Source organism: Scaptodrosophila lebanonensis, unplaced genomic scaffold, assembly GCF_003285725.1.
Source record: "Scaptodrosophila lebanonensis strain 11010-0011.00,11010-0021.00 unplaced genomic scaffold, SlebRS2 tig00000024-arrow-pilon, whole genome shotgun sequence".
In the NCBI taxonomy this organism is placed as follows: domain Eukaryota; kingdom Metazoa; phylum Arthropoda; class Insecta; order Diptera; family Drosophilidae; genus Scaptodrosophila; species Scaptodrosophila lebanonensis.
In genome coordinates this window covers 12,169,675-12,188,563 of record NW_022060538.1, presented here as the reverse complement: position 1 = coordinate 12,188,563, position 18,889 = coordinate 12,169,675, and the positions used below count along the sequence as shown (strand labels likewise).

At 39.9% G+C, this 18,889-nt stretch overlaps 3 protein-coding genes across 3 annotated transcripts; all 3 read left to right on the top strand.

The window, feature by feature from the left end:
* Nucleotides 1–125: 125 nt before the first annotated feature.
* Nucleotides 126–2,853, top strand: LOC115621346 (V-type proton ATPase 116 kDa subunit a). Its single transcript, XM_030514966.1, has 4 exons — nucleotides 126–264; nucleotides 318–2,189; nucleotides 2,251–2,485; nucleotides 2,546–2,853. Exons 1-4 carry the CDS (start codon nucleotides 175–177, stop codon nucleotides 2,806–2,808), a joined length of 2,460 nt encoding a protein of 819 aa, XP_030370826.1. The 5' UTR covers nucleotides 126–174; the 3' UTR covers nucleotides 2,809–2,853.
* Nucleotides 2,854–4,381: 1,528 nt separating this feature from the next.
* On the top strand, nucleotides 4,382–7,731 carry LOC115621345. The gene is made up of 3 exons (XM_030514965.1): nucleotides 4,382–4,748; nucleotides 4,805–5,128; nucleotides 5,187–7,731. The coding sequence occupies exons 1-3, from the start codon at nucleotides 4,429–4,431 to the stop codon at nucleotides 7,555–7,557; spliced, it is 3,015 nt and encodes a 1,004-aa protein (XP_030370825.1). The 5' UTR covers nucleotides 4,382–4,428; the 3' UTR covers nucleotides 7,558–7,731.
* A 523-nt stretch (nucleotides 7,732–8,254) lies between these two features.
* On the top strand, nucleotides 8,255–12,673 carry LOC115621142 (retinol dehydrogenase 14). Its single transcript, XM_030514699.1, has 3 exons — nucleotides 8,255–8,437; nucleotides 11,599–11,737; nucleotides 11,804–12,673. Exons 2-3 carry the CDS (start codon nucleotides 11,605–11,607, stop codon nucleotides 12,532–12,534), a joined length of 864 nt encoding a protein of 287 aa, XP_030370559.1. The 5' UTR covers nucleotides 8,255–8,437; nucleotides 11,599–11,604; the 3' UTR covers nucleotides 12,535–12,673.
* The last annotated feature ends 6,216 nt before the right edge of the window (nucleotides 12,674–18,889 follow it).

Sequence of the window (18,889 nt, the reverse complement as noted above, 5' to 3'; positions counted from 1 at the left end):
CCGAATGCTTCAATTGTCATGTCACTTGACCACGACGATCAGTTCAGTTGTCACCGTTCAACTGTGCGGAAGTGTTAACAAATTTCAGGCAAAATGAGGTTGAATGGTGGTTGGGGTTGGGGCTGCAGCTTGTTTCGCTCCGAGCAGCAGGATAGCATTTTTCGGAGCGAAAAAATGTCTCTGGTGCAAATGTTTTTGCAGCAGGAGGCTGCCTATGAGACCATAGCCCAGCTGGGTGAGGTGGGCTGTGTGCAGTTTCGAGATGTAAGTGGTGTTTAGTGTGCGGGAAGGATAACTGCTAAGCATTAACTTTGCAGATGAACGAGGAGGTGAATGCCCAGCAGAGAAGTTTTATCAATGAGGTGCGTCGCTGTGATGAAATGGAACGCATTATACGCTACGTAACTACTGAGTTGGTAAAGGATGGGCATAATGTCGTCAACCTGATTGACGATTATCCACCAGCGCCAATGCCTAGGGAGATTATAGAGCTGGAATCGCACTTGGAGAAGACAGAGACCGAAATTAAAGAGCTAGCCATCAATAATGTCAATCTGCAGGTCAACTATCTGGAGCTAATGGAAATGATTCAAGTGTTGGAGAAGACGGAGCAATTCTTTTCCGATCAGGAGGGGCACAACTTCGATGTGAACCGTCATGGTACACACAAGGATCCGGCCAAGAATCCCGGCCAGCTGGGCTTTATAGCTGGTGTCATTAGGCGCGAGCGCGAATATGCCTTTGAGCGCATGCTCTGGCGTATCTCGCACGGCAATGTTTTGGTGCGACGCTGCGATCTAGATGCACCGGTCAAGGATCCACGCACCGGCAATATCGTCCACAAGAGCATTTTCGTCGTCTTCTTTCAGGGCGATCAGTTGCAGGCACGCATTCGCAAGGTATGTACCGGATTCCATGCTTCCATGTATACCTGTCCCAGCTCGCACGAGGAACGCGTCCAAATGGTCAAGGGAGTGCGTACACGCCTGGAGGACCTCAAGGTGATCATCAGTCAGACCGAGGATCATCGCAACTGCGTGCTGGGCGCAGTTCTGAAACAATTGCCCTCTTGGATCGTGATGGTGAAGAAAATGAAGGCCATCTATCACACCCTCAATATGTTCAACGTGGATTTGGGCAATAAGTGTCTAATTGGTGAGGGTTGGGTTCCCAAGCGGGAGCTGGAACAAGTACAGACTGCCCTTGCCGAAGGCTCGGCATCTGTGGGCAGCACAGTGCCCTCGTTCATTAATGTGTTGGACACTAAGAAGGATCCGCCGACATATTTCCGCACCAACAAGTTTACGCGCGGCTTTCAGAACCTTATCGATGCGTATGGAATTGCTTCATATCGCGAGGTTAATCCAGGTCTGTATACCTGCATCACCTTTCCCTTCCTGTTTGCTGTCATGTTTGGCGACATGGGACACGGCTTCATTCTCTTTTTGCTGGGCTTGTGGATGGTCGTCGATGAGAAGCGTCTGTCCAAAACTCGCGGCGGAGAGATCTGGAATATTTTCTTCACTGGTCGCTATATCATTCTGTTGATGGGCATTTTTGCGGTCTACACGGGTTTCCACTACAACGATATGTTCTCGAAGTCAATCAATGTGTTTGGATCCCATTGGGTTGTGCAATATAATCGCACAACGGTCCTGACTAATCCCACGCTGACGCTCAATCCCTCGACCGATACACGTGGTGTCTATCCCATGGGACTGGATCCTGTCTGGCAATCGGCCAGTAACAAGATCGTGTTCCTCAATACCTATAAAATGAAGCTGTCGATCATCTTTGGTGTGCTGCACATGGTTTTCGGTATTTGTCTATCCGTGGAGAACTTTGTGTACTTCAAGCAGAAGGCGTACATTTTTCTGCAGTTTGTGCCACAGATCCTGTTTCTGCTGCTTATGTTCGGCTATATGGTCTTTATGATGTTCTACAAGTGGGTGGTGTACAGTCCAACAACGGATGTTCAAGCCAACTCCCCCGGCTGTGCGCCTTCCGTTCTGATCATGTTTATCGATATGGTGCTGTTTAAATCGGAAGTTCCACTGGCAGGCTGCGATGCTCTAATGTTTCCCGCACAGAAAGAATTGGAACTTGTGTTCTTTATGGTAGCGATCGTCTGCATACCCTGGATCCTAATTGGAAAGCCTTTATATATCATGTGCAAGCGCAAAAGCAAGGTGAGCTCATCAAAAAATACAAGACAATGTTATCATTTTTCTCAACATCTTGGAATTGCAGAACAAATGTGTGGATGAGGATAATATTATAGAGAAGATTGAAGTAACCAAAAACGAAGTAGTCATTACCGAGGTCGCCGAGTCCCATGAGAAAGGTGGCCATCACGAAGAGGACGATGAGCCGATGAGCGATGTTTGGATACATCAGGCCATACACACCATTGAATATATATTGAGTACTATTTCTCACACAGCTTCCTATTTGCGTCTGTGGGCCTTGTCCCTGGCTCATGCCCGTGAGTAACTCAGCCTGTAATATCCTATTGCTTGTTTAATGGGTTCTAAAATAATTGTAGAGCTGTCTGAGGTCTTGTGGACCATGGTACTATCAGAGGGTCTGCAAATAGGCGGCTATTATGGTGTCATAGCTGTGTTCATCATTTTTGCCATTTGGGTGTTCTTCACCCTGGCCATTATGGTCATGATGGAGGGTCTTTCGGCCTTTCTCCACACGCTCCGCTTACACTGGGTCGAGTTTATGAGCAAATTCTATACGGGAGCTGGCTATCCATTCCAACCGTTCAACTTCAAGGCCATTCTGTTGGAAGAAGACGAATAATTGCGGCAAAGTTTTAAGTTCTATTAATAAAAGCATGCCAAACTATATAATTTGTTTAATCGTGGAATGTTTAAAAGAAAGAATTGCAACAAACGATTGCTTTTTAGGAAAAAGATCAAATGATGGAGAGGCATTGGTGGATGTACTTGCCTGGATGTACTGCCTACATGTTCATATTAGGCTGTACCCCAACTAGTTTTCGGATGAATTTTACAACTTTTTAGAGCTTTAAACACCATATATTAAAATACTTGTAATTCACATATTTCTTTTAGGATTTAAAGGTCCTAACGAAGAATTGAGTTTAGAAATTGGTTTTTAACAGAACTGAAGAGGTTCTATTATTATTATACTTATGTATTCTTTAGGCTGTACAACTAAGCAGAACACTTCGTTAGTACCCCAACTAGTTTTCGGATGAATTAAAAGACTGTTTAGGCATCATCCATTAAAATAATTTACAAATTTCTCTTACAATTTCTTAACGAAGAATTGAGCTTAGAAATTTGTTTTCAAAAGAAGAGGCTCGGATGCACATAAAACATGCATTATAATTAACAAATTTCTTTTAGGATTTAAAAGTCCTGACGAAGAATTGAGTTTAGAAATTTATTTTTAAAAGAACGGAAGAGGTTCTACAAGCATAATTGTTTATTTTCTATATTTTCTATAAAATATTCAAATAACATAGTAACATAACATGGTAAGTATTAAGTATTTGTAAGTATATGGTAAGTATTTGGTATATGTATTATAATATTTTTCATTTCATTTATTCACAAAAATTGGCTTATAAATTTGTGTGTTTCTATAACTAGTTAACAATAAAGAGTTTAGGTTTTAAAACCTTAACTACTTAATTAAATATAAAGTATGATTTTACAGTTTATCAGTGAACGGACAGTTTCTAATATATATGTGTCAAAAGCGGGGGAGAAATTGTTATCAAAAATCAATCTATTAATATATTTTACATATACGAATATCTTAGATAAAAATAATATTTGCATATATACATTTATTTTAAACACTTATTTTTGTAGTAACAATATTTTCCTTACCCTCAATATTCTTTTTAATTTATATAAATACAAACTGTTAATCCATATTTTGGAGATCTAGGTGGTCCATACTTTTTCTAAAATAATTAAATTACTGTAGTTATTTCCGGTATCTGATATAATTGTGTAATCCCCTTTAGTGCACAGCCCTATTTTTTCAAGGTCGCGCAAAAGCTGGATAAAGAAGAAGAAGAAGTTGGGGATTAAGCTTAATTTAGCTGGCCATCATTAATGAAAAATCAGAATACCATAGCCGCGGGTGCTTCTTTTTGCCAACTTCTTCTGGCCCACATTGCGACGTGTTTTGGTTTCGTTTTGTGTAAAAAGGTCATCGCATTGAGGGCAGTGTTAAGCGAAAAATTCTTGCAGAGTGCAGCAAATTTCTATGGAAATGCACTCCGAGTGTGTATTGCGGAATTTAAAACTTTTGCCATTGAATCATAGTCAAACGGCAGTCGTAGGTTATTTAGTTTAGACACTTGAACAGCGCTTAGCAGTTGTGGAGCAAGAGCGTTCAGAGTAGGTTCCCTAGAAGTTCTGAGTTCCGAGCTTTGAGATAATGTCGTCAGATTTGCGCCTGGCATTTGTGCTGAGCCTGGCCGCATTTTTAGCCGTCAGCTGGGCAGATACATTGGTCCAGCTGCATGTCAATCGTCCCTACAACGATGTGAGTGAGAAATTCGTCAGCTTTGCCGTGAAGCCGGAGGATTTGTACGATGCTTTGGATGGACCGAACCGAAAGGCATTGACCGGCATGGCGGCCATGCTTGGCGATTCGTATGTCAAGTTCATTGGGGATTTCTATTTTGCAACAAATGCGCCGAAACGTCTGCGGAATCCAACGAAGATAATATGGAAGGGCTTCAATCGTTGGACGAGGTAAGTTATTGTTGCATAGCAAGACAGCTATTATATATTAATTAAATTACCTTAAGAGCTGTCAATTGGACGATGATAATACCCGTGCCGTATGCGCCAGACGAATGGGATTCCATGCACACGCTCAAAATTCTGAATACATCGTATATGGTGGGCATTACGGATTGCATTTGGCAACTGGGCACAGATTTTGGCACCTCACGCGCCAAGGACTATGTGCGTGAGCTGAACACACTCAAGCTGATGTCGGACACATTCAAGCCGTATGTGGATGATTGGCGTGTCATGGGAGCAGATATATCAGCGGGAAGTAGTGCGCCAGAGACACGGCGCTATGTGGATATGACCAAGGATGTGAATGCTGCTTTTGGCTGGACGCAGTGAGTATTGAGGAGGAGAATGTTTAGCATAAAGTTCTAAATGGGGCTGTCTCCACAGACCACCGAACATGTTGCCGGCCAGCAGCTTGGGCAGCTATATCTTCGAAGGAGATCCAGCACTGAAGGTGCTGCAACAGGCACGACTTCCACTCTGGCTAACGCTGCCACAGGAGAAGAGTGAGGGCTCGTCCGCACAGAGAATCAGCAAACGTCTGATTGGCGATGAGACGACGGATGCCTTGCGTTGGGCTCAGACCCTGGGCGATGCGGCCAGTACTGGCTTTGATGTGGTGTTCAAACGCATGACTCTAGCGGATTTCAAGCGTCCCAATTATAGTTTTTGGGTTACGGCACTTTTCAAAAAGGTCATGGGATCACGTGTCTTTCCAGCGCGGCCGCTGAACATGTTCGCTCCCACCAACAAGCTCTACACGCATTGCGCCAACGATGTGTCTGGCGGCCTGGCATTTATGGTGGTCAATACCGAGGACCAACCCACAACGATTACTGTACGCAGCTTAAGTCGACTGGCCAGCAGTGAGGTATGGCAGTACATACTGACTGCCAATGATGGACGGGTTCGGCTCAATAATGAGAAACTATCGCTTAACTCTACGCTGCGTCCAGTCATCAAGTCCAAGGACTCGAGCAAAATGCTGCAGCTGATCACGCCCACTATGTCTGTGGGCTTCTGGGTGCTGCCCAATGTCAATCTAGAGCACTGTCAGTATACAGAAGTCGAGGCAGAAGAAGTGGCTGCTGACAGCTCTTCGGAAAAGGATCGTAGCAATGGCTATAGCTCCGCGGATCGTTTGCTGCAGCGCCTGATCGAGGAGACGTCTGTCACTCGTGGCTCCCTTCAGAGTGCCATCAATCGTCAGCGACGTTTTGTGCTAGAAAACCAGGATGCCTCGGAACCACCAGGCTTGCTGGGACAGCTGCTGCAGCGATTTAAAGTAGACACGGATTCAGCTATTGGCCCCGTCTCGGTAAATAGGAAACGAGAATCTGTGGCCGAGCCAGCTAAAAAGTCGAAGACACAGCCTGTGAGCATACGTGATGCTTTAGTTTGGCTCCGTCAAGTACTAGAACAGACGCGTGACGTAGCACGTGAAGCGAGTGGTCAGCGTCGAAGACGCAGTGTCGACAGTTTCCGTGGACCGTTCTTTTATAATCGTCAAGGCAAACGAACGACTCTAACAAAGAAGATAACCGAAATACGCAGACCTGAACAAAATATTAAGCCGATCTGGGAGCATGGCGAGTTCGATGAGGAAGAATTCTTCAAGAAAGTTGGCGATCATACGGAACCGCCTCCATATACACGTCTGCCTGAAGGTGATGTGCATTTGAAGCACATTGAGACACAGGATGGTGAGGAGGAAGAACAGGATGATGCGGAGCCCAAATCGTATAAAAAGCGTGGACCATTTGGCAAGAAATCTCTGAAGATCGTTCAACGTTCACAAGAGATTGAAGACGGAGGTGAGCATCGGAAGCAGCGTTTATTGCCCACGGAATTCTTCGAGGCGCTGCCAGCTCCCATACATGGAAAGCGCTTGAATTTGGGCGCCACGCTGAACACGCTACTCTTTCCCGAACCCTTCTCCAGCAAGGCCACTATAGGCAAGAGCAAGGATAAGCATGAAGAGGCTGCCAGCGCAGAGCACGATGTCGAGCCTGTGGAGGGCAGTGGAAAGCGACCGAAACCAGGTCATGTGGCTTCGGACTTTTTGCAGGCACAGCGCGAACTAGGCAAACATTTTCTCAGTCACATCAAGGAGCATCAGCAAGAGTTTCCGCTGGGTGGAGAAGGAGCTCATGAGAGCTCCCTAGAGCTGGAACCATTAGAGCGTCGAGGTCCACTCCGTCAACCGCTGCACACGAATATTGCAAGCAGCAGTCGTCATCATGATGGAGTCGATTATTTTGGTGCAAAGGCATCAAAGCGCATACCGAAGCCAGCTGATGAGGGCATAACTTCCTGGTGGGATTTGCCAGCACGACGACGCAGACGTGCCCTGCCCCTGGCCTACTCCACAGAAACCCTTCGTTCCAATGCCATTGACAAGGATGGTGAGGACGAGCTGCTGCCACTGGGAAATGTCGTGCCAGGACGTTACTCTCTCTTCGACTACAGAGTGGATCTGCCCACAACAGAGCCCAAAACTGTGGTCCAGGAGCCCCCAACGGAGTCAATAATTATGAAAATATCCAAGACGCGCAACACGTCATCCCAACAGTTGAAGGAGAACTTGACGCTCTCCGACAAAATTGTGACCACAGTCAAGTCGAAAGTTTCCAAATTTATGCACATCATATCACGTCACATGAACGAATGGTACAACACATTGTCGCGTCACCTGGAAACTGGTGAAGAGGAGCAGCAGCGACAGAGGGAGGCTGAAGAAAATGCCATACGGAAATAAATGAGAGTGAGAATTTTAACTCTAGTTTAGTGTAAATACATACAATGTAACTATAATTAATGTTATAATTTACAAAAGTACAGTACAGAGAAATGTATTAGTTAATGAGATGACTAAAGAATGCTAAAGTTTTAAAACGAGAATCAAATAATATTAAGTGTAACTACATACATACATATATCAGTTATATGCCTATGCTAATATGTAAAGCAACCGAATTTTCTGCTCTGTTTGTAATTCAGGCTGAAACAGCATTTAAGAGTATTTTCTTTGTGAGCAACAACAAAAATAAATATTATTAAAACGAATGACTTAAGCAGCAAACTAGATAAACAACTACAGCACAGTCGCTATAGTTGTGGGAAAGCTTTAACGAAAAGCTTTCGCTGCTGTCGCTCTCTCTGCTGCTGTCGCTCTCTCTGCTGCTGTCGCTCTCTCTGCTGCTGCTGCTCTCACTTGATTGCTCTCTAGCTCTCACGCACACTTACATTTATAATTGGCCGGCTTAGCGAAAGACGAACCAAAAAGAAACTGAACAGCAGCATAATCACAGCAACAGGTTGTTGTAGACCCGACTACAACAACAGCAACAATAATAATCATCACTGTTATTACAATAACAATAAGCCAGTCAACACCGCGAACCCCAACTCTGCAGCCAGCTAGCCAGCCAGCCATCTAGCCAGTCGATGAGCAAACGTGCCAAGCGAAGGTTGTGTCAGTCGAGCTTCAAATTATAGAGGTAGTGGTAGAGTAGCCCATAGCTAGTCCAAAGTGCAGCCACGATTCCAATAAATATATACACATAGATATATATCTAAATCAAAAACCAACAACAACCACAACAACGAAAAGCAGAAGAAGAACAACAAAAGCCAAGGTGAGTTTGCGATCGAAAATGTCAGAGACAGAAGCTGACGCTGCATTTTGGTTGCCACAAAACGGGTCAGTTCTAGAGTCCCACCAGCAGTAACGGGTTCCCAATGGGCGGGGAGGTAGAGGTGTGTCTTGGTTGAAACAAAAGCGCAGAAGCGTAACTAAAAATTCCAGTCCCTCAACAACTTCACTACGCATTGTAGACGAAAATTTTTTTTTAGTGACGTGGATTGGGAGGAAAAAAATCTGTATTTTTTGTTGGCCTGCTTTCTTTTCATTCGGTTTCGACGTCAGTGAACTTTGCTTTGCAGCCAACAATATTTGGTTTCATAATCCCCCCCCCCCACATATACACACACTTTTAATTATTTAACCGGCACCTATGAAAAGTGAAAGTATAAATTTCATATACATATTGCTTTTTATTTTGGACTAATGAATGCAGTTTTTGATTTTTGGTTTTGCACAATATATTGATTTATTACTCAACAAATTAAAACTATTGCAACATTTTCGTGTCTAAACCATGTTTTCGTTTTTCTACAAACTTTCAGCGTTGTTCAAAATTTCTCAAGTGTCAAGTTTAAAATGCAAAACTTGTTTTGTTAACAACAACTACAACAACAACGACAAAAATAATGTGCCTTGGCCTCTTGAAGGTTGATATTGTTGTTGGCCATTATTTTTTTTATAGTATTTTTAGTATTGTATATAAAGTCTTTTGCATATTCAATATATTTAATATTTATAGGATGGGTTTCGTCTTGGATTTGTTGCCAGGCAAGCATTATTTGCTTGATATCTGCCTTATGACCATTATTGCGGCCATCGCGGCCAGTTTGCTGAGTTTGCGCTTCTATTTGCGCATTACGGCGGGACGTTGTTTCACGGAGGTAAAGCAATATCCCCCCTCCTCCCTCCCCACGTCAACCAAAAATATACGCCTCATTAACCACCACCATCCCCTCTGGCCAAACATACAAAAAATTGCGCAAGATGGTGACACGAAAACACAGTTTTTAGACATTTTAAAACCAATAACTTGTTCGCCACACGTGTTGGTTTAACAGCTTCACACCTATTGCCATAGTTTTGCAAGCTATAGACATTATTTAATAGCTTGACATGGCCTGCACTGGCTTGAAGATTTGAGCCAAGTTGTGCCTGTTTTGTTTTCCTTCAATGCCTGTATTATATTACATGAGTTCTTAAGTATCAAGCCGTGACGCACTCTTAATTAGCCATTTACATATATATGTATACTCAGAGTACTTATGTAGTATAAAGGGTGTTACTTAATGTGATTTTTTCAAGTGGCTACACTCAAAAAAGTTTGAGCACAATCGAGTCTATTATTCGTCAGATAGATTGAAATAAAAATGGAAATTTGGTTCCGTGCCTTAAATATTTTCCCATCATTTCAATAAATTGACTTAATAAACAAGACATCAGATAATACTTCAGCATATTGTTGAATGCTTACAAATATTGCATGATTAGATAATGAATGAGAATGAAATTGGACCCAACTTTTAAACACCCTGTACTGGACTGCCACATAAATAAAAAGAAAAATACTAATTAAATGAAAATAAAAAATATATACATATACGTATAAAATGATGATAGAGGCGTATGTAGGTGTGTGTTTGGATGTTTTTCGTAGAGAGTTGAGCCAAGGCAGCAACAACAACACCTGCTGCTAGCAGAGGTTAGTTTTATTCCCATAACTTTTGAGCTGACCTATCTCAATGACTTGACATGAGAACACATAACCACTAACCGGATGTTAGTGTTACGCTTGAAATCTTGTAAGAATTACGTACCTTATTTGATAATCACTTATAGCAGTGTATTAAGGGGATCATCAAGAAATACAAACACAAATATGCATAACAAGTTTGAAGATTCTTGTCTTCTCTTTTCATACGGATCAAGAATATAAATACTTTGTGGGATCTGCCCCACCTCGTTCTGTGTTTTCAATAAAATCGAACAACTATACACAACAACAATAAGTACATATATGCACCTTGTTTTGCCTTTTGGATAGAGGGTACAAAAAGGTTTTTCTCAACATTAAGGGCAGATTATAAGTATAATAAGTTTTGATTAAAAAGGTAAGGTATTTATTAAAAAAAAATTAAAATTAATCACTATTATAGTCAAGTAAGTTGATTAGTCTGAGTGGATGCTTATTTTATTCGAAGATAACCAACGTTACAAATTTTAGTGCAATTCCTACAACAATTCCACTTTGCAATTATTTCTTTCAAAATCAAACTGTTTCTAAACATTATATTGAAAACAGGACACTTTTCAAAATGAGACACGTTTTTAGCATGATAACTATTTAGTTTACTATTTTACTATTATAAAGAAATTAAAGAAAATAGAAGTTATCGGGATTTAGGTACAAATGGGAAGATTTTCAAATGGATGTTAGGCATCGAAAATGCTATATTCTTGCAAATTTTTGACCTAAAATAAGTGTTAGTTTTTCTTTTCAAATGAAAGCAAGAAATAGAGTATAATAGATTCCAATAAAGTAAAATAATAAAAGAGAAGCTGTTGATGCATCAATAGGATTATTAATTACTCGTAGTTTAGTCGTAAAAAGCGTTATTTACGAAATAGGCAATTTCGATTTAAAAATTACAATGTATTTAAAAATATTCAGACAGTTCCGACCAGACATATGTCCGCTACTTCGCATATTTGTAAAGTTATGTAAAGTTGAGCAATAAAAAAGCTAATTATATTTAATTATATAGCTAAAATGTGAAAAGCTACATTTTTTTGTGTAGTGTATTTACCACAGGTGTTTGCAACTGCTTTGTTTGTCTGCTTCACCGTTCCAGTTATATAGTAGTACATATATCGGTTACATATATAGTATAGATCTCATTCAAAGAGACAATTGCCGGCATTCCGATGTGCTGCTCATTCCCAGCAGCAATTAATTAGTTATGCCCATTTTATTTGCTAATAAGTACTTATATACAAGTGCAGTATATAGGCGTTGTTGTTTGTGTTCGTAAGCTGTGATTATTTGAAGTAAGCAATTTTTAATTATCGGTATAAATATTTATGCAGCCTAACCCACAACAACAACTTGACAAAGTTGAAAACACGCTTTTTAATCAACAAAATTGTATATTTTAGACTAAAATGGAAGGCAAAACTGTCATTATTACCGGCGCCAACAGCGGCATTGGCAAGGAAACGGCCAAGGACCTGGCCGGACGTGGTGCGCGTATTATTATGGCCTGCAGGAATCTGGAGACAGCCAACGCCGTCAAGGGTAGGTGTCATATAGTATTCAATAAAATATATAAATAACTACTACATATTTGTGATAATATTGCAGACGAAATCATCAAGGAGACCAACAACAACAAGATAGTGGTGAAGAAACTCGATTTAGGCTCACAAAAATCGGTGCGCGAATTTGCCGCCGATATTGTCAAGACAGAGCCCAAAATCGATGTGCTGCTTCACAATGCCGGCATGGCCTTGGCCTTCCGCGGTCAGACCAGCGAAGATGGCGTAGAGCTGACCATGGCCACCAACCACTATGGACCCTTTTTGCTGACCCACTTGCTCATCGATGTGTTGAAGAAGAGCAAACCCTCTCGTATTGTTATTGTGGCCTCGGAGCTGTATCGTCTGGCTTCGGTCAATCTGAACAAGTTGAACCCCATTGGCAGCTTCCCGGCTGCATATCTGTATTATGTCTCGAAGTTCGCCAACATCTACTTTGCCCGCGAGCTGGCCAAGCGCATGGAGGGCACTGGCGTGACTGTTAACTTCCTACATCCCGGCATGATTGATTCTGGCATTTGGCGCAATGTGCCCTTCCCGCTCAATCTGCCCATGATGGCCATAACAAAGGGCTTCTTCAAGACAACCAAAGCGGGCGCCCAGACCTCCATCTATTTGGCCACATCGGATGAGGTGGCCAATGTGTCGGGCAAGTACTTTATGGACTGCAAGGAGGCTACATTGAATGCCGCCGCTCTGGACGATGAGAAGGCGCGTAAATTGTGGGAGGAGTCCGTGAAGATTGTCAAGCTGACGCCACAGGATCCTAAAATCTAAGCCAGAACCGCCAGAGGGACCACTCAATGGAGGCGCAATTCTTTCAATACTTTGCTTATTATAATTAGAGGGACTGTAGTTGACTGTAGCTTAAGACTTTTCACCTAAATAAAATACATAAACCAACAAAGAAACAAAAGTTGCAATATTTACTGAGAATATTAATTATTTATTAAAAAATTAAAGCAATAAAAATGGTTTCGAAGCTATATTTTGATATGTACATTTTTAAATAATTTCAACAATACAAATACTCTTAAATAATAGTTGCTCTTCAGATTTGGTTGAGTTCTTAATGAAGAATATTGCTGCTTGAATTGTTAATTAAATGAAAATATAAATAATTTCATATATTATATTAAATATGTAGAATAATAGAATTTTTGGAGTTTCTATTAATTTTCAATTTTATGACAATCGTATAGATAGATAGAAACCGAGTTGTCTTCAGATTTGATTAACAGGCAGGCCTTTATAAAAGTGACAGTGCCTGTAGAAAAGTAACAGAAATAATTAACAACTAATTCAGTTTTTACAATTAAACATTAAAACATTGAAACATGAAAATTAAACATTTTATATAACCGTGTAACCGACATTATTCCATTTAGCACGATCTAAAATAACATATGATCAATGTCTTTGTTACGCGGTTTTTTTTACGCTTTTTCTGGAACCAATCTACCGAGCATTTTTCTTACACTACTCCCTTGGGCCACCCTAAATAACATAACAGAAGTCAGCCGAGTTATCTCAAGATTTGATAAACAGAAAGATGTGGTTAACAGTGCCTGTAGAAAAGTAACAGCAATACATTTAATTGCATTTTCCTAGCATTACTCCGTTAGTGTTTTAGAGTGTAAAACGTAATAGAAGGCAGCCGAGTTATGTCAAGATTTAATTAACAGGAATTGTTGGTTAACAGGGCCTGTAGAAATTTGTAATTACATTTTCTTAGCTTTACTCCGTTGGGCCACCCTAAAACATAACAGAACGCAGCAAAGCTCTGGAAATAACAGCGCAAGCTTGCACCGCGTTGTTAATAAAAGTTGACTGCTAACAAAAGCTCGCTGTTGGGCAAAGCAGCAACTTTCTTTAGAAAAAGAAAAAAGAATGCAGCTTAATGCAACTTGTTAATGCCACTTAGAGTCCACACTCGGCAACTTCTGCAACTTCAGGCTCTGCCTTTTGCGCAGCTCAACAGCTCAATTTCAGTTCATGAGAATTAATAAAAGCGACAAATCACAGCGCCAGCGGGAAATTCGATATGGTCGGGACCAGAGCTGCTAACCAGTTGCCCAAAAAAATTCTCACACAATGCGCTCGTCACCTGTTGAGAAGGACGAGGGGAGTGGAATGGAGTGGAGTGGTGAGGAGAAGAGAAGAGAGGGGCGGGCGTGCGACGCTGCCACTGCTGCAAGGGTGCTGAGGCAACAGACACGTTAATCTGATAAAATTGCAGGCGCATCCTTGCCGTTGTCTCTGTGGTCGGCCGCTACTTGTGTCGATTATTATCAGCTGCTGTTTGGCACGTGGCTGGTGGGGGCGACCAGCTAATAACATTTTAACAACTATAATTGAAATTTAATATTTATCCAAAGGATTACAGGATAATCATTTGCGGTTTGCCAAAACGCTACCACACAGATAACAAAACGTGGCTGACAAGCGCCAGCGATGCGATAATTGCAGGCTACTTAATAATACATAGAACCCACCCCTCCTCCCTTCCTCACCTCCTGACCAGCCCACACACTCGATTGTGAGAAAGAACGTGTTCTGCATTCGATTTTTAGCGCGATTCGTTTATTTGCGGAAGTGATTTTCTAATTGTCTGAGCACTCGTAAAAAAAGGAGGAATGCACAAACAGTAGCTGGCAGCTCTCTCGCCCTCTCACATATCTCTTTATTGTTTCATTGGTCTGACAGGACAATCGGGCCGTCACTTAGCCATTGATAAGGGACAATATGCTATACACCCTTTCTCGTTGCTGCCCGCTTCAAAGTATCGATTTACAAATTCATTTTGGCGCGCTCCACTCATGTGTAATTTTGTAGTAAAAACAACGACAGCATGTCCTGCCAGTTCAATTGTAATTCAAGTAGTTCCTTGACTTCTTAAGGATATGCAGCCGTGACAGCCAGTTCCTCAAACTCAAAACTCAAACAAACTGTCGCTGCGTTTTTGGTTAGCAATAAGTCGCACTCCTCTTCACATTTTCTCCTCTTTTTTAATAATAAGCAGGCTTAGGTTTTTAATAAGAAGTGGGCTATGAGCCGACTCGTACAGCTGTCAGCAGCAGACCCCGACTGTCACTTTGTCAGGAGTATGTCAGCCTGTTCGGCTATCACGCGGTCAGCGTCATCGATACTTTCGACACTCTGGGGCACAGTTGCGGCCAATGGTGTTGTGGGTGTGTGTTAGGGTTATAAGGAAACAACATCGTTACATTATTTTCTTCAATTTAACTTCAACTTCAACTCTTTATTATTATTCAGCCTGAAGGCCTTCGTTGCTCTGGCTATATATATACTTTTTATATGTATCAAATTTTGTGATTTACTTGTAGGAATAATTCTAAGTTACAAATGTTAAAATAAATAAATAATTATTATATATTTATATATTCTTGCGCTGCAAGCAATTTCTATTGAATTTGTAGTCTTTGAAAAATATTTACAATACAATTCTGTAATATTTATAGTTATTTTATTGCTTGGATGCTATCGAGAACAGAGAACTATTGGACATCTCGATCTGCTGAAAGTGGTATTGTTTCGCAGACTATTTCTGTACCCATGTCTCTGTGTATGGAGGTGTATGTATGTAGTACAGAGAATATTGGAGTTTATTTGCCAGATTAAAATGGAAATTACTTTCTAAATCGATTAAAACGCCATTTAAGATCGAAGTAGTATACACCTTATTCGAATTTTACACGGTAGATTGGTTCCAGAAACAACCCTTTAAAAAAATGCCAAAATAGGTGATTGGTTCCTTATCTCTAAAGAAATATATATACCATTTTTAATTTTCAAATCGTGTGATATTAAAACCGTCTTAATACAGAATTAGGTGTTGTATGCCTAGAAGAACCGAAAAAACAAATCTTGAATCATAAACTTAATATAAATCTATTCGAAACAGTGACTAAAGTACGGATAGTTCACAAAATGCTTATACCAAGTCCAATAGTCTTGCTTCAAGTATTTTTTCTCAATCTACCAAAATTTCTAAACTATCTGTATTCCTTTTTGGTCTGTTATTAATTTTTTTTAAATAATAGACATGTGCTTATTATAGTCCTTGAAAATATTGTATTACATATGTTTTTTCTATGCTATATGATATTATTATACCTATATATATATTTCTATAACTTTTGTTTGATATATCTTGGCATAGTCCAATATAATTGCTACTTAGGAGATGGTCCAGCAGCTCAGTGTGTTAACCTCATAGAGGTACAGGAAACATTGAGGTGAACTAGATTCTAGATAAGCTGGCAAGGAAGGAAGCGCTCACACTTATCCCATCTGACACGGAAAGAATCGGCTTTGATGCGAAAACACTGCCTCGTCTTTGCAAGGATTCTGTAGCATTATGGATATGAAAAAACCACAACACTATTTAAAACGGATTGAAGAGCCTCCAGCTCTAACGGGCCATTGATTGATTGAAAGGCTGCAGAGATAAGGAAGAAAAGGGAAGCATAGAGCATCACATGGCAGGCTCAAAAGCATTGCTCTGGCCCTACACTTCCTAAATGATCTTACAGAAATGCCATAAAGTTTCTAAAACTAAAACTAGTTCAATTCATTAATGATTAAAAAAATACAATTACTTTTAGGTCTACTATAGTATATGTTTGTGGACGAGCAGCAAACTAACATTTCATTTATATTTATCTAGGACTTTTCCTCTAAGAAAAAAAAACTATATACTGATATGTGGAAATCCGTGGCTATGTGGCTAAGCAACGCTAGTATTAGGCAGAAGTTTCTTCATCCAAATGCCTCTCTTTAATTGTTTCAAATATTGCGTACTTATTTAAATGCGATTTAAATTTAATAGAATAATATTAGCAAAAAGTTTTACATTTATTTTGCTAGCCCTACCTATTAAATAAGTAGTGCAAGTGTCAGTTGATCAAAATATAAAACAAAAACAGATGTCATGCAGAGCATTATGGTTAAAAAGCCAATATGTTCCTCTAATTCCATTCCCAATGAATGAATTCAATCGCCGGCAATTAGGCCTTTGTAAATGCTACGATGCTAGATGCGTAGAATACGTTTGGAAAAATAATATGGCTACGCCCACATGAGTATAAGTAGCATGTCTCAGCATGTTGGCAAAACCAAATCTTAGCGCCTTATGCGCTGTATGGCAGACTGAAGGGCATATCAGTTGGTTGTTCATAAATATATTTGAAGTAAGTTTGGAAATAATTCAATGTTCTACAGAGAAATGTATTATATTATTTCAAAAATGATTTTCATACGTTCTTTGATCTAGAAAGTTGTATCAGCTGTATCTCCATCTGCCTTGTTAGTAGGTTTTGGAGCAGCGCATTGGATAGTTGGGAGAGTCATGTGTGTTAACTAATATCCAGCATTAACATGTTGAATGACTTGACTGCCAGCATAAAAGCAGAGTGTAGCCAAAGCTAAAGAAGCCCCAAGAGTACCACCCGAAAAGTATTTCATTGATTTTTGAAGCCTTGGCAATACTTGCAACACAGAACAGAGAGAACACAGCGCACAACTCAAAGCGAAATTCAAATGAATGCCTGACTAAATTTTGCGTTGGTGGCAACAACAAGAACGACAGCAACAATTCTGGCAAAGGATGTCTTCGTGCCACAAATAAATGAAACTGTTTAGCAACGCAAATACTTTATATAAATAGTGTGGAAACTCTTATCCATGGCCCAGTGCTCGGATCAAACAAACTCACAAGCTCACGTGTGCCACCAATGATGTCCATTGTTGATGTTAATGTTGCATGATGATGGCGATGGTGCTGGTGATGAGCTGGTGTGATAACAGGTACACGGAATGCACCCTTAGGGTGGTTATCGGGGTGGTGGTTGTCCATAAATGTTTGCCCTGCAGCTTAATTTGTTACAAATTCACAGAGCGGCAGACTTTTGATAGGAATTGTGGTTGACGTGGCGTATCTAAGCTAGGAAAGCAATCGAGAGAGGCTGACTCGCAATTTGCACAGCTGACACCTGAGCATACCTGTAATAATAATAAAGTATAGTATCCTCCGAATGCCTGCCACTCTAGACTAGCTTGGATTCACTTTTGGAAGAATATATATATAATAAATGACTATTAACCGGATTGGTTTCTTCGGAATTAATTGCGACTGCTTCAGAAATAATATTGTTTGCACAAAATGGGGTTTCATCTAGGGGGATGCATAAAGAGATACAACAATTCCTCCAAAAATAACTAAATAATGAAAACAAACAATGTTATTTTTTCACATGCTTCATTTGTTTCTTCAATCTCCTCTTATTTTCTTCTTTTCAACGGGCATATAATAATTATTCAAATTGAATTCGTATTTATTTTACAAATAATTATTGAATTCTATTCATGTATGTTAGTAAGACAATTCTGAAGAAGAAAGTAAAGTCAATCAAATGAAATCAATAATCTTTTTGCCCTTTAAATAAAATTGTAATTGAGCTATAGAAAGTATTTCTAAAACCGTGAAAAAACTAAATTTTGCCTCCCAATTAATATTAAGAAACCTTTGTCTACAATGTTTTGAGTATGTTGGGTTTTTGGGTTCTAACAACATTCTTAGCCTTACATCAGAATTGTAAAGCAAAAACTTCGATTATTTAGAGGAAAAGCTTTTTAGAATATGACCCGAACATTTCAGCTTATTGCAATATATTTTTAATCAATGGCTTTTAAATTATTATCTATGTTGTAATAAAAACAAATAGTTACTTGCAGCAATGCTTCAGAACATAGTCCGATATTGTTATTTAGTGAAATAAAAGCCCACCCACACAATCTTCCATTTATAAACAAATTAGTAAATGATTATTTCAAAATATATCTGTTTTTTCTTTGTTTTCTAACAACTTTGTTAGGCTTTCTTCATAACTGTAAAACAATTGCTTCCATTTTTTAGAGGGATAAGCTTTTTAGAAAAATTACGCAAACATTTCAGCTTATTGTAAGAGTTTTTTTTTTCAATGGCTTTTAAAAATTAGCTATGCTATAATAAAAACAAATATATACTTAATTGCAGCAAATTAGTCCGATTTTGTTGTCCATTAAATTTGTTCAAGAAAATCTCGAACACAATTTTTCATCAATTAAATTA

Coding starts and splice junctions, on each gene's coding strand:
- LOC115621346 (XM_030514966.1), top strand. CDS start 175: ATGTCTCTGGTGCAAATGTTTTTGCAGCAGGAGGCTGCCTATGAGACC. Junction 2,190..2,250: donor TGTGCAAGCGCAAAAGCAAG/GTGAGCTCATCA, acceptor TTGGAATTGCAG/AACAAATGTGTGGATGAGGA. Junction 2,486..2,545: donor CTTGTCCCTGGCTCATGCCC/GTGAGTAACTCA, acceptor AAATAATTGTAG/AGCTGTCTGAGGTCTTGTGG.
- LOC115621345 (XM_030514965.1), top strand. CDS start 4,429: ATGTCGTCAGATTTGCGCCTGGCATTTGTGCTGAGCCTGGCCGCATTT. Junction 4,749..4,804: donor GGCTTCAATCGTTGGACGAG/GTAAGTTATTGT, acceptor AATTACCTTAAG/AGCTGTCAATTGGACGATGA. Junction 5,129..5,186: donor GCTGCTTTTGGCTGGACGCA/GTGAGTATTGAG, acceptor CTGTCTCCACAG/ACCACCGAACATGTTGCCGG.
- LOC115621142 (XM_030514699.1), top strand. CDS start 11,605: ATGGAAGGCAAAACTGTCATTATTACCGGCGCCAACAGCGGCATTGGC. Junction 11,738..11,803: donor GACAGCCAACGCCGTCAAGG/GTAGGTGTCATA, acceptor ATAATATTGCAG/ACGAAATCATCAAGGAGACC.